The sequence below is a fragment of the Equus caballus genome, chromosome 12 (assembly GCF_041296265.1).
Source record: "Equus caballus isolate H_3958 breed thoroughbred chromosome 12, TB-T2T, whole genome shotgun sequence".
NCBI classification, from domain to species: Eukaryota; Metazoa; Chordata; class Mammalia; order Perissodactyla; family Equidae; genus Equus; species Equus caballus.
The window spans coordinates 29,114,016-29,128,541 of NC_091695.1; the positions used below are offsets into that span (position 1 = coordinate 29,114,016).

General features: G+C 50.0%; 1 protein-coding gene across 13 annotated transcripts in view; it reads left to right on the plus strand.

The window, feature by feature from the left end:
- The window catches only part of LOC138916649 (liprin-alpha-1-like), a 102,166-nt gene that overhangs the window by 30,754 nt on the left and 56,886 nt on the right, over positions 1-14,526 (plus strand). For 7 of the 13 annotated variants that reach the window (XR_011423953.1, XR_011423952.1, XM_070229681.1 and 4 more), the window contains 6 exons: positions 10,359-10,460; positions 10,802-10,966; positions 11,611-11,685; positions 12,046-12,147; positions 12,373-12,597; positions 14,270-14,416. Coding sequence is in view for 11 of the 13 variants with exons in the window: in XM_070229681.1 (XP_070085782.1) it covers positions 10,359-10,460; positions 10,802-10,966; positions 11,611-11,685; positions 12,046-12,147; positions 12,373-12,597; positions 14,270-14,416 (816 nt within the window). In the remaining 2 variants the exon portion in view is untranslated. The remainder of the gene's footprint in view (positions 1-10,358; positions 10,461-10,801; positions 10,967-11,610; positions 11,686-12,045; positions 12,148-12,372; positions 12,598-14,269; positions 14,417-14,526) is intronic. The other 6 variants (XM_070229691.1, XM_070229682.1, XM_070229688.1 and 3 more) reach the window with 1 other exon arrangement.

Below are 14,526 nucleotides of genomic sequence, written 5' to 3' on the forward strand. Positions count from 1 at the left end.
CGTGACCAAAATGTTCTGGAATTACTGGTGATGGTAACACAACATTGTGAATATGCTGAAAATCACTGAATTGTACTCTTGAAAATGGTTAAGATGGTGAATTTTATGTTAGTGACTTTTGTCGTAGTAAAAAATCTCAAAAAGAAAAGAAAAGAAAAGCAGTGTGGTCCCATTTTTTCTGACTTTGAGTGATGTGGATTGAAAATAGTGTTATAAAATAGTCACATCAGGGGCCGGCCCACGGCCGAGTGGTTAAGTTCCCGCGTTCTGCTGCGGCGGCCCGGGGCTTCACTGGTTCGGATCCTGGGCATGGACATGGCACCACTTGTCAGGCCACACCGAGGCAGTGTCCCACATGCCACAACTAGAAGGACCCACAACTAGGAGATACAACTATGTACTGGGGGGATTTGGGGAGAAAAAGCAGAAAGAATAAAGGGAAGAAGAAGATTGGCAGCAGTTGTTAGCTCAGGTGCCAGTCTTGGGGGGAAAAGAAATTCACATCAGTGTTTCAATTACTGTGAGGTAATGCAGTTCTCTCAAGAGTAAAAAAAGTTAAGATGTCAAAAATGATCAAATGTCAGAGTGGGCAGACCAAGTTGTGAGTTGTGTTGGTGTTATTGCCGCCTGGCAGTGCCCCTGCAGCCGGTGGACAGACCACATCCTACAGAGATGCTCAGGTTTGGCTCTAAAGGATGCTCGTTTGGAATTAGACTCCCACACAATGCATCCTCCCTAGTTGCCAAGCCAACAGTTAGGAAAGAGGCACAGGATGGTTTTTTTCCATAAACTTTATTTTTTAGAGCCATTTTGGGCGTACAGCAAAATTGAGGGGGAGATACAGAGGTTTCCCGTATACCTCCTGCCCCCCACTCCCCCAGCCTCCCCTACTGTCCACACCCCCCACCAGCGTGGCACATTGGTTACAGTCCTTCAACCTACGTTGATGCATCGTCACCACCCAGAGTCCACGGTTGACGTCAGGGTTCGCTCTTGGTGCTGGACCTGCTGTGGGCTGAACACGTGTGTAAGGACCTGTGTCCACCATTATAGGTCATCCGGAGTAGTTTCACTGCCCTGAAATCCCGTGCTCCCCCTGTGCATCCTTCCCTTCCCCCAGCCCTGGCCATCACTGATCTTTCGAGCATCTCCATAGTTTTCCCTTTTCCGGAATGTCATATAGTTGGAATCATACAGTATGTGATTCTTTCACCAAGATTAGCTTCTTTCACCAAGGAATGTGCATTTAAGATTCCTCGGTATCTTTTCACGGCTTAATAGCTCCTTCTTATTAGTGCTGAATAGTACTCCATTGTCTGGATGGACCATAGTTCATCCACTCACCCACTGAGGGACTTCTTGGTTGCTTCCAGGTTTTGGCAATCATGGGTAAATGTGTAACCATCTGGCACAGTGTATTTTTGACCTGGTCCATACGTACATTAAAAAAAAAAACACTAAGGTAGTTTTTTTCTCCTCCAAATGGAAGTCACGTTCGGTTTTTGGCAGAACAGGTTTGAGCTGCTGTTGGGAGCAGTGGCTGCTCAGCACTTAGCAGAGACGAGTTTTGGAAGACGAGAGCAGGCCCCCGGGCCGACAGCTGGCGAAGTGTCCAGCGCAGGGAGAGCGGAGGGCTGGGTGGCGCTCAGGTTTGCTGATCTTGGAGAGCGGTAGGTCGGTGAGTGGCAGGGAGAGGGGGCGGACAGCGAGAACCTGGGCGGGCATGAGCACGGGGACGCGGGGCGGAGTGCAGACCGCCTCTGAAGTGCGGTGGCGAAGGTAATGGGAGGTGACAGGGCGGGCTGGAAAGCCAGCCAGTGGTCCCTGTTGGAAGAAGGTGAGTGTACGTGTGATCGTTTTCCCCATCATGGGTGGGAATGCTTCTGTTAAGAGCTGAGCTAACGTTTGAAGGTACTTAAGTGACATCCGTTTTAGCAATATTGCAAAAATCAGCCCGTCAGAACCCTGTTAGCCACCTGCTCCTGGTGGAAACGCCCGAAGATGCTGTGGAAGGAGCTCGGCGGGGCCAGGTGGCGGCTGTCGCCTGTGTTTGAGGGCTGACAGTGAGGCCTTTCAGCGGAGTGGCTCATTTCCAGCGTCCTCATTTGATGTCACACTTGTGGCCGTGGTAGAACGTAGATATTGCTCCCCATATTTTTAGATGAGTGGTCAAGATGGAGAACTAAGTGACCAGTCCAAGGTCATAAAGGTCAGTTGTTTCCCAGCATGGCTACTGAATTCCCCTGGGAAGCCTTTAAAAATACATATTCCAGGTTCCACCCCAGAAATGTTGATTCAGTAGGCTGAGGCCTAGGAGTCTGTATTTTCATCAGCTGCACAGGTGGTTTTTAGGCAGCTGGTCTGGACAGCACGGTTCCCTGTGCCGCCTGCAAACCTCTGAGGTGGACGGGTGTTTTGTTCTGCAGCACGTGGCCCTTAGGCCGTGAACTGAGCAGGGCGAGTGGTGGCCAGGGGAAGACCGGCCGATTCACAGACCTGAGGCAGAGGGCACAGCCGAGGCACAGACGTGTTCTAGGAACTGTAGATGAGTTGGGACTGACATGCCGAGTAGGAGACACAGAGTGATGAGGGAGGAGGCTGGAGAGAGAGGCAGGGTCAGAGCTCCAGGAGCGGACTTCTGGAACCACCCCTCCAGACCAAGGAGACCTGGTGGCCTAGGCAGAGCAGGAGGCAGCGAGGACCCTCCAGAAGATCCAGGTAGGAGGCAGAATTAGTACCCAGCAGCTGGTTAATGTGGGGGGAGAGGAAGTGGGTGATGTGACGTCCGGGAGTCTGGCTTGGACAACTGCCTGGGTGGGTCCTCTGCTGAGTTGAGTGAGGGCCTGGGAGGAGTTGGGGGCTGGGTCAGGGAGGAGGGTGATGAACTCCGTTTGGGGAAGGTGGTTTAAGCGTCCAAGTAAAGATGTCTGACGGGCAGTTGGACAGTTGCCGGGGTGGGGGCTTAAAGCCTTGGACACAGGACACAGGTGTGGAGAGTGAACAGGGCACCCAGGAACCTTTTGTTCAGCAGTTACGAGATGAGCAGGGAAAAAGACGAGGGGAAGAGAAGGGGAAGGTGGGATCGCATGCTCCCTGACGGTGGTTGGCGAGGTCAGCGAGCACGAAGCCTGCCTGGGGTTAGCGCAGGCGAGGGGATTGCTGTGTCTGAGCCAGAGTGCTTTCAGGGCAGCAGCGGGGCCTGAGGCCAGGTTGCAGAGAGCAAGAACAGGATTCAGGATTGGGGTGTGGTGGCTGAGGGGGCAGGTGTTTCTGAACAAGTTCTGTGTCCACGTGGACAGTCCATATTCTGGTCGCGTCCTGTGCTCTAGCATGGTTTTGGGAGACAAAAAGAGAAGGGAGGATTGGTCTTTTTTTTGTTTGTTTTTAAATACAAGGCAAGTACATAGTTAAAAATTTAAAAAGGAATATAAATTAAAAACGAAGTCTCGCTTCAGCCCCCTTTCCCAGTCCCGGTGGGTAACCTGCATTAGCTGTTTGCTGGGTGTCCGTCTCTGTGTTATCTTAAAGACGTAAAAAATACGCATGGTGTGTGTTTGCTGTGAACCAAGTTGAGATGACGCTGAAATACTGTGCTGTACTGTCTTTTTCGGTTCGGATTATACAGTCTCTGCTATGAATCCCTAAATGCTGAGCAGCAGCATAAATTGTGTCAGTATCCATTTCTTAAAGAGAAACCGACAAGAAAAGAAATTAGATGTATTGGGACTTTGTAACTGCTTATGCATTTTACTCTGTTGCTTGCAAATGACATTCAGTGACTGAAAATCCCGTGCTGTTGCCTTAAAAGTGGCTTTCCACAAGTCTAGTGAGCTGACGGTCAGCTTTTCCAAGGGCGTAAAGTTTGCTGTCTTCTGACTGTGCCTCTTCTCCCGTCGTTAGATGCGACATGAACAGACAGTTAGACATAGTCTGTTAACAGGAATAGATAGTTGTAATAACCTTTCTAAGCACACTTTTAATCAAGATGCTGGAGTTTTGAAACATATGATTTGCTGACTCGTAAATAAACTTCCAATTTCCCTTATTTCACAATTTGACATGCTTTAAAACCTAAGGCTGAAGCGGGTAGCTTCTGCTGGCACAAGATAATCTGTCAGTTCTGCAAGTCAGTTTTTCAGGGGTTCGTTTGGTGTGCTAACAGTTAGACCCTGTTTCTATTTGTTTATTACCCTCCCTGTCCCCACACGAAGAGGACGGGTACTTTTTGCCGCCACTGAAGCTTCGCTCCTGTTTCAGCAGGTTAGCGAAAATAATGAAGAGTAGCTAAAACATAAAACGAAAGTACTGATGGAGATGCTAGAGAGTGAAAGATGCTGAAGCGCAGCGTGGGATGGCCGAGTGAAGAATTTGGGGGAGGGCGGGGGGGGGCAGGACTCACGTGGGGCTGGGGGAGTGGGAAGGGCGGCTGCTTCCAGCCCAGAGTCCTGCAGTTGCTGGGAGCTACTGGAATGACTGGGAAGAAAGAATGTTCTTTGCTTTCGGAGCTAAATGTTGCATCTGATCCATAGGACGTAACTTAAAATTGGTCTCATGGCGGATTTTGATAAATAATGTCTGGTTTGCATAATCTGGACCTGTTATCCAGATCTGAACCTTTTGTCCAGAAATGCTAAATGTCAGCATTTTTGAGCGTTATGTGAAACCAAGTTCTTGAGCTGGTGTTAATGGCTGTTACCTTCCCTGTTCTCAATCCTAGAAAGTGTCAAACGGAAATGCAAATCTGTATTGCTCAGACTTATACTTTAAATGAAAGTATCCCAGTGATTATTGGATCTGTTCAGTTTCAGAGATACTTTAATTATAGTAAATAGAATGACACTTTAGACTAGTAGTATATGTGGCTTACAGTATTTTTTAGAGCAACGTTTTTTTTCTAAAGAGGAAAAAGGTAGATGCTGACAATTAGATTCCTGTGATGGTAATAGGGGAGATCATTTACTGCACATATTTGGGGTTTGTTCAGCCTGTGCTAGTTTTTTCTGCAATAATGATACACAGTGCACATATGAACGTGCTTCTGGAGTCTTAAACTTTGGAATTTCCTGTCTAATGTGTATCTAAACTCCTAAGTTTAAATTTGCTTTGATGCTTTTTCAGTTGTCGAATTCTTTTGAGCCAAGGGAAAAGGTTTTCCTTTAAGGAGTAAAAATAATTGTCAAGTTCTGTAAATGTGTTTTCTACCATGGCCAAAGCAGTGTGTCACAGATTTCTTTTGAGATATAACCCAGCGATGGGAATGAAGCATATTCTCTTTACAGGTGAACGAAGACAGTCTGGGCTGTTAGGAAGAACTTAGGGGAACTGCATGAAAGAGACAGAGGCTTGCCCGGGGAGGGGGGCGGGAGGAGGTCACGGGAAAGCGAGGTGACAGGCATCCAGCATAGGGGCTCGATGGGAGCGCAAGTGGGCTCCGGGGCGGAGCTCCCTCTTGCCAGGCGGTGTGAGTCCGTGTAGGAGCCAGCTCCTCGTCCCGGTGCGCAGGGGAGCTTCGACGCACCCCCTGAAGCGTCCAGTGTCCACCTTGTTGTGCTTCGACTAGGCGTTTCATTTAAAGGTGGCGAAATTTGTCCATGACAGCTAGTAAGACTTAAAAATAAAACGCTGATACTCAACCCTCCTGGGACTGCAGGTCCCCTGCCACTTGTCATGGTCCCTCGCCCTTCTCCCCTCTCCCTTCTTCCTCACCCCCCTGAAATCCCATGGTCCGTTATCATCACAGCCTTGCACGCCCTGCCCCTCCCTCGCCTCTTTCACTTCACTGTACTCACCGGCAGAAGCCTGCACCCAGTAAGTGCGTTCTCTGTCCGCTGTCGTGACCAGTGACCGGAAGTGGACCTGCATGCCGCCACAGTCACAGCGACTCTTCTCTTCTAGGTGGCTGTTTTCTTCCTTCCCCTTTCCCCTCCCCAGCGCTCCTCACCCACCCTTAAACTTAATGCCAAGTCCTCTGTTTTCTCAGTGAAATTGGAAGAAATCAGAAGAGGTCTTGCGTAAACTCTCACCACATGTCTACCTATTTACCTGGATCTGTGCCCGTGTATTCGGCTGCCCTTCCTCTTACTGTGGGCGAACTGTGTGCACCCAGGAAAGGCCACCTCTGCACTTGGCCGCTTGGCCCGATCTGCTCGCCTTACTCAGGGGAGTTACTCTGTCAGTCCCACCGCTCCCCTGGCTTCCTGCCAGTCAGCACGCACACTGTCTCGCACACTGTCTCGTCCTCCAGAAGGTCTTTCTAAACCCATGTCTGCTGCGGCCCCTGCCCTGTTTCTCTTCCCCCTCTACCGCCCAGTTCCTCAAAGGAGTTTTCGCTTCTCCTCCTGCTCTCTAGTGACCTCAGCCCAGTCAGGCTTTCGGCCCTGCCGCTGCGCCAGAACTGCTGTTCTCACGGTCACCGCTGACCTGCCTTTCAGCAGATCCACCTATCAGTGATCGGTCAGCCAGCATCAGAGATAGGGCTGATTCCTGCTGGGAGCGCTGGATTCCGGCATGTCCTCCTGCCCACTGCCCGCTCCCAGTCTGCTTTGTTGATGCCCCTCATCTCCCAGCCGTCCAATGTTAGGTTGTCACAGGGCTGGAACCTCATCTCTTCTTGTCTGCGCTCAGTGCCTTGTCCATTTGCGTGGAATGCAATTGCTATCCCGTCTTGGCCAACGTTCCCGAGAACTCCAGACAGGGAATTGCAGCTCTGCACTGGGTATCTCACTCCGTGTGAGTGTCTGATGCTATCTCAAATGGAGCAGTCCACACTGGACTTCCGCCCCTCTCTTCAGAACGTGCTCTTCCCATGCTCGTTCCCTTCTCGGAACGTAGTGACTCCGTCCCTCCCTTGCTCCTGCCGGAATCCTTGGCATGCTCTTGGGCCTTTCTTCCTCTCAGATCTGTTGGGTCTGTCAACACATCCTGTTGGCTCTCCTCCAGGGCATCTTCGGAGCCCTCCGACTTCTCTTACAGTGCGCTCGCTCACCTGGTCTTGCCTGCGTCATTGCAATACCTGCCTGGTCCCTCCACTTCTGGCCTCACCCTCTTACCAGCTCTTCTGAACACAGCATCTCCCTTGAGGGAGTGTGTGTCAGGCTTCAAGGCACATTGAATGACTTCTTTTAGTGTTCCCGGAGTTTCTTTCTGTTTGCAGGCCTGCGGTGGAATACTGAAGTACAGAGTCGTCCGTGTTCTTTAGCCAGTCTTGTGCTCTCAGGAGCAGCCTTTTCTCCAAGGGCACCGTGTGTGTGTAAATTGTGATAAAATATACAGACCATATGGAGTAAAGCGATTCGTTTCAGCAGGGGAAAGGATGACTTGAGTAACTATTGGTGTTGAAACTGTTGTCTATCCATTTGAACTAAAATAAAGTTAAACCTTAATTTTGTACAATGAAAACGTATATACCTACCATTTTAACCAGTTTATTGAGTAGCTGGATGATTTCAGTGAAGCCTGTGTCTGTGGCCCCCGGCTGTGCTCCTGGGGGGGGCGGGGAGGTGCGGCTCTGGACAGGCCCCCAGTCGCCCTGGGCGGTAGTGGCAGTGGTAGGGGCCCTCTTCCCCTCTGTCCCTGACCCACCCAGCTGTTAACTCCACTAATTGCCAGCCAATTGCTCTAGTTCCAGCAGTGCCCTGGGGCATAAATTCCCCTACACACGAACCCAGTCAAATCCTGCCTCCTTTCTAGGAGTTGTCTCCAGGTCAGAGTTTGGTATTTGCCCTGACCCCAGGAGGGTTCCTCCCAGCTCCCCGAAGCTCCAGTTCCCTCCTGCACACCAGCGGGGTACCGTCTGGGCTGTGTCTTGGGAAAGCCGGTCATCTCCTCCCAGCTGCCCAGCTGCCTGTCACCTGACCCCCACTGTTCTTGAGAGCGCCCTTAGGCTTAAACTTCACCCGTGGAGTCAGCTCCTTTTGGACGAGATTAGGAGCTCTCTTACTGCCTCCCCCCGCCCCCCCACCGGAAAATCTCTGAACTAGGGCTCTGGAGCCTGGTGCGGACAATGGCAGGCTCCTCTGAGTGACACCTGTGCTCTAGGAGCTGAGCACTGGCAGGGGTGGGCAGCAGCCTGGGGTCTCTGCAGCCTTGGAACCACTGCCTCAGAGAGCGAGGGCGGGGATGATCAGGGCCAGGATTCTCAGCACGCGCCACCCAAGGTGTGGCGTGAGCCTCTATTCCTTGAGTGGAAGTTGGGCAGAACCTGGGAGCCCGCACATCTCCACCATGCTTCCCTCTGCGCCAGGTAGCTGGGGGCCCAGGTGGGAAATGCTGCTGTCCTGCCCCTCCCAGGAAGAAGTCCTTCTGATGGGGGCGAGGGGACGGGAAGCCTGTGTTCTTGGCTGCAGCCTCTAGATTGGAGTCTCTACCTCCTGGAGCTGGGGTGGGGGAGGGAGCAGTCTTGGTGCAGAAGCCGCAGACTCGTCCCTTTCCACGGAATCTTCATAGATTTTCTTGAATAGATGTTTCTTCATTTGTTATTTGCCCTTAGGACCAGGTCAGAGGCTTTGAATAGTTGTTTTTTTGGTTTAGTGGGAAGATTAGCCCTAGGCTAACTACTGCCAGTCCTCCTCTTTTTCGCTGAGGAAGCCTGGCCCTGAGCTAACATCCATGCCCATCTTCCTCTGCTTTATATGTGGGACACCTACCACAGCATGGCATGCCAGGCGGTGCCATGGCCGCACCCGGGATCTGAACCGGCGAACCCCGGGCTGCTGAAGCGGAACGTGTGAACTTAACTGCTGTGCCACCGGGCCGGCCCCACGAATAGTTGTTTTTATCTATTAATCTCACGAGTTTCACTGGGGAGCAGGTCAGCAGAGCTCCTCATGCTGTCAGGCTGGAAGTTGATCACCCACAGTCATAGACTCTTGAAGAAGAAATTAGATAAAATGGGCGTTAGCTGACTATATCCACAAAAATGTTCACGTGTCCTTCAAGATCTCTGTAAACTGTCTCCATCCCCATCCCCTTCTATTTGTTACCCTTGAGATAACAGCATTCGAGAAAAAAATAAATGTTTTCACTTTACTCTTTCCCATTGTGGAATGTAACAATATGGCTTGCTTCCTTTCATCCCCCAGGGGTAAGTATTTCAGTTCTGCATCATGGCTCAAATAGGCTTTTGTGGGCTAGCCTTATAAAGTCAAATTCTAATTGACCACAGATGGTAATGCTGACTTTGAGTTGCAAATGATTAATTTAGGAATGAGCTTTACACCACCTGTTTGTCAATTGATTTTCTAGAATTACCTCAATCAGCCTCTTTTCGTATTTTGACTGGCAGCTGGATTATTTGTTAGGTGAACCTTTATCCGTTCCTTTGTCCAGTAAAGAGAAAACTCTTAAAATGTTGAGAAACGTTGGCAGTTGGCAGATAATTTTAATTATTTCAGAGGAGTTTTGCTCCATTGAAAAACTGACAGGAGAATGTGAGTGCTTTCCTTTCTCCCCAGCTTAATGACATCGTGTTTGTGTGAGGGTGCTCAGTGTTGCAGTTAGAAGTGACCCACGGTTGACAAGGGGAGCGCCTGGCACCTCTCCTCTCAGTGATGTCGTCAAGGAACTTTTTCCCCTTAGCTAACGAAATGTCTTCTTTTTTTTTTTTCTTTCTGCTTTATCTCCCCAAATCCCCCCCGACCCCGTACATAGTTGTATGTCTTAGTTGCAGGTCCTTCTAGTGGTGGCACGTGGGCCGCCGCCTCAGCGTGGCCTGATGAGCGGTACCATGTCCGCGCCCAGGATCCGAACCAGTGAAACCCTGGGCCGCCACAGCGGAGTGCGCGAACTTAACCGCTTGGCCGCGGGGCCGGCCCCAGAAATAAGTCTTCTTAAACTTCCCCTTCCTACCAAAGGCTTACCGGCATTTGTGAAAAGTCCACATTAGGGAGTTGGCTTTGAGTAATTACTTGGCCAATCCGTTAGCGTTGGAGTGCCATCAGCCTTTTCCTGGGGATGCTCTTCCCCAGGGGAGAATCCGCGTAGAGCAGGAGGCTGGGCACAGGGCGGCGGCCTTCGGGGCCTCTTTACTCTCCGGTGGCTCCAGGTCACCGGGGTGCGAGTCGTTTAAAGATGTCTGTGTCCACTTGGTGTCAGGATTCCTGCTCAGGAACGTGTGGAGGGCTTCTCTGGGTCTGAGGAGGTGGGCTTGGAGTCCCTTCTTCCTCCGCTGTGCGTGTGCCCAGGTGCAGGGGTGGAGGGAGGGTGGCGTCTGAGTTACGGCGTCTGCGCGGTCTTGGGCTGGTGGCTCGACCCCCCACGGAGGTCCCTTAGAGCCTCCGGCTGGGGTTGCCTGTGTGAGGACTGGGGTGGCTTGCTGGGAGTCTGTCCTTAAAAGATCTCTTTCCCCCCTTATTTTCTAGGAGTATGCAGCACTCATTAAAGACCTCAGTGCGTGCAGGGAACAGCTCCTTGAGAGGGAGGAAGAAATTGCCGAAATGAAGGCCGAAAGAAACAACACCAGGGTCAGTAGGTGCCGGAACTTGAGCCTCTGGGCCACTATCAGTCACTCTGGCTGGCTTTAAACTCGAAAGACGTCCACTCTACCTGGTTTCAAACACATTTTCGACATTTTCCCATGACTTAACTGTGATCGATCAGTTCAGCGTTCTCATACTTTTCTTGAAATTCATAGTTAAGAATTAGTATTTTGATCCATTTGAGGAGGAATTTCTCTAACTTTCTACTGGATTGAAGGCATTCACACTGGTTCAGCATGAGATGGAAAGGATTGATTTGCCCCGAATCCCAATGTGCAATTGAAGGTGTTGTTTAAACTTGCGTCTGTGTTGGCCTTTTCTCCCAGCTGCTGTTGGAGCACTTAGAGTACCTCGTCTCCAGGCACGAGCCGTCCCTGAGGATGACGGTGGTGAAGAGGCAGGCGCAGTCCCCCGCCGGCGTGTCCAGTGAGGTGGAAGTGCTGAAGGCGCTGAAATTTTTGTTCCAGCACCACAAAGCTCTGGATGAGAAGGTACCGGCGGCCCCGGGGCCAGCCTTGGGCTGCGCGCTGTGCGCCCGGCGGGCGTTGTGCGTGTGCAGCTTCAGTTTACTCTTAGTACCTTCTGGAATTCTTCTCAACAAAGTTCTTCTATAAGAAGACAGTTCTATATGGTTAAAAAGTATTAGTTGGCAGAAATGTTTTAGATTTTTGTTTGTTGTTTTTTCCTTTTTCTCCCCAAAGCCCCCGGTACACAGTTGTGTATTCTTCGTTGTGGGTCCTTCTAGTTGTGGCATGTGGGACGCTGCCTCAGCGTGGTCTGATGAGCAGTGCCATGTCCGTGCCCAGGATTCGAACCGACGAAACACTGGGCCGCCTGCAGCGGAGCGCGCCAACTTAACCACTCGGCCACGGGGCCAGCCCCTGACATAAATGTTTTAAAATTTATTATATCCCGTTTATAGATTTGCTGTTAAGAATTGGGTAATGTAATTTATTTAGGGAGAAGATTTTTCTCAAACTTAAAATTTAAAGCTGTTAAAAGCAAGTTTCCATGATGGTAACATCAATGAGAGACGTTCCAGGTGTTCTGTGTTATATTCTGCTAGAGATAGGGTCACTGTCCGCGAAGGCTTGGAGAAGTGTGCACCCACACACTCCACCCCTGCTGTTTTCAGGTGAGAGAGCGGTTACGAGTAGCACTTGAAAGATGTAGTTTGTTGGAAGAAGAATTAGGAGCCACACACGAGGAGGTAAGCTTGCTAAATCATTGTGTGCTTGGAATTGAGGGCTGTTAATTTTTACTTCTTAATTTTGAAAAACGTATGATGCCTTAGTGGTGGATATCGGATGTTCTTTATCTTTCTGAATCTGGGTCATTTGAATGACTCGTAAACTAGACTTTTATTTCCAAGTTGCAAAAGTCTCTTAAGTACCCGGTTGGCCGGGAGATAATAAACTCTGTTTTGATAACCTGGTTCCCCTCAGGGTGGGTGACACCACCATGTGTTTTCTTTTTGTGTTATGGTTACAGTTTATAGTTCTGTTTTTCCAAAAGAAGTTTGCTATCTTTCCTTATTTCTTTGCTCTTATCCAATTTTTTTTGGTTTTAGCTAATGATTCTTAAGGAACAGAATAATCAGAAAAAAACACTCAAAGATGGGGTGCTTGACGTAAACCGCAAACAAGAAAATACACGGAGCACTAATGGAAAGGCAAGTCCGTGGGCTTTCTCTTTGTCGTCTCCTAGTTCCATCTGCCCGCAGTGTGCGTGCAGCACTGTTTCACAACTGTTGTCGAGCCCCGCTTCGAGCTTGAGTGTCGTGAGCGCTGTGCCATCCAGCAGGTCTCGTAAATCAGCTTTGGTTTTACCTTCCTCCTGGAAGTCCTTTACTTCCTAGCTCACCAAACAAGCCTATTTAAGGATTTTTTTCCCCCAGCAGCGATCTTCCAATGGTTCCTTAAGCCACGAGGAGGACCTTGCTAAAGTCATCGAGCTCCAGGAAGTCATAGATAAGCAGTCGAGAGAGCAGAGGCAGATGAAGGAGCGTCTGGCCGCCCTTTCCAGTCACGTCACGGAGCTGGAGGAAGACCTGGACACCGCTAGGAAAGCTCTCATCAAATCTGAGGAAATGAACACCAAGTTGCAGCGGGACGTCCGCGAAGTGAGTGGTGGTGGAGACGGCGCTGCCCTGGAGTCCCAGGGCTGGGCGGTTTGGGTTTGATCCTCGCTCATCTTGTCCCTCACACTCCCAGCTCCCTCCAGCCTTTGGGTTACTGTATAAGTGACGGCCAAACAGAACAGCACTGTGAGGCTGTGGTAGGCGCCTCCCCATCTCGGTGGTGAGGCCTCCTTTCCCTGAGGTCTTCGGAGCTGGAGGACCCCCGGTCCAGCTGGTCTGTTAGCCTGGTGGCCGCGGCTCCCCGCCGTGCTGCGGTGTGGCTGTAGTGCCCTGGTCTGTGGGTCCCTCACGTCCACGGCTTCCAGGCTGTCTGAATTTATTCTTCGTTATGCTCAGGTTTCCTTCTTGCTTAAGGGGAATGTTGGTTTCGGTTGTCTGCTTGTTCCCTGAAAGTGATGTGAGCGTGATCTGCTGAGCGTTAAGGGCGCGTTCCTGGCAGTCTTCCGGCGCTCTGACCTTCTGCTCTGCGAAGGGATGGGTGACGGTATTGAATGTCAGAGGTCGGACCACAGCGAGAGTGGAATTGGCTCACACTGTGCCGTGAGGAGCGTGCTGGAACAATATGCAGAAATAGACTCGTTTCCGGCACATGTTTCTGCACGTAGAATTATTTACGAGAATCTGTCTAACCATCATTATAAGAGCAAATGAGGGCTGGATACTTTCTCTGGTGCTTCCTCCTGTCACTGCAGCCCGTCCTTTGTAAACAAACAGAACACACGCACGCGCACCCCTGCGAGACCATCTCAGAGAGCCTGTCGGGAAGACCCTTCAGACCTTTTCACGTGGGTGCGGAGCAGCCGCACTGCCCCTTCAGCAACTCGGTGCGAGCAGTTTTCTGTAGGAATTCAAAACAAAGAAAAAGACTACGTTTATTACAGAACTTGTTTAGTTATATTGTTCTTTGGCAGCAGGAGATTATTTATGTGGCGGAGTTTAATATGCAGAGGATTTCGAACTTCTTTAAGACCCGTCACTTTGAATATTAAGACGTGGCTAACGTGAGTTCCTTAGTAAACAAAGAGGGACCTGAAATGGACTTTTAGGTTGGGGGACAGGAATGGCGCTATCAGAAAGTTCTGGTCCTGGTTTCAGTGTTCGATACTGTGTAATAGAATTTTGCTGCTGAATGAGGCATCAGAAGGTTGCATCCAATTAAATTGAACTTTGACTTCTGTTCCCATTTGTTAATGTTATTGCTTTAATTTTGTGGTAATTGCATGAGATTTCATCCAACTTCTAGCCAAGAAAATGAGCCTAGTGTCTCAGCATCGTGTCCTTGAGGGGCTTCGCCCCGTCCTGCAGGAGCGCACTTGCATCGTGAGGCACACAGAGGTCGTGTCTTCATTGTCAAGACCTTCACCTCCTGGGATTCTTGCAAGATTGGGCTATTTTATTATCCATTTTTCTGGGTAATCTTATGTAGAAAAGGATGAGCTTCGTAAACTGAGTGGCCAAACATAGTAGGTGAATATTTATGAATATTTATGATATTTGAGATAGGTACATTGCCATTCACCTTGAAGGAAACTGGCATCTCTGTCAACTGAATTCTGAGGACACTAATTTTATATTTGATTTCAAAATTAGAGTTTAGTCCAGTTTTTTCTCTGTTTAGCATTCACCTTTTTTCCGTCTGAAACACCTAATGTAGGCCATGGCCCAAAAGGAAGACATGGAAGAGAGAATCACTGCTCTGGAGAAGCGCTACCTCGTGGCGCAGCGGGAGGCCACCTCTGTGCACGACCTCAACGACAAACTCGAAAACGAAATCGCGCACAAAGACTCCGTGCATTGCCAGGTAGGGGATCTTACAGAGCTCTGTCTGGCTTTCGCTGAATAATTACTAAGGCAGTTAAAGGCCTTTTTCCTGTGACTTCCATGTTGGAAACCAAGGCCCAATGTAAAGTT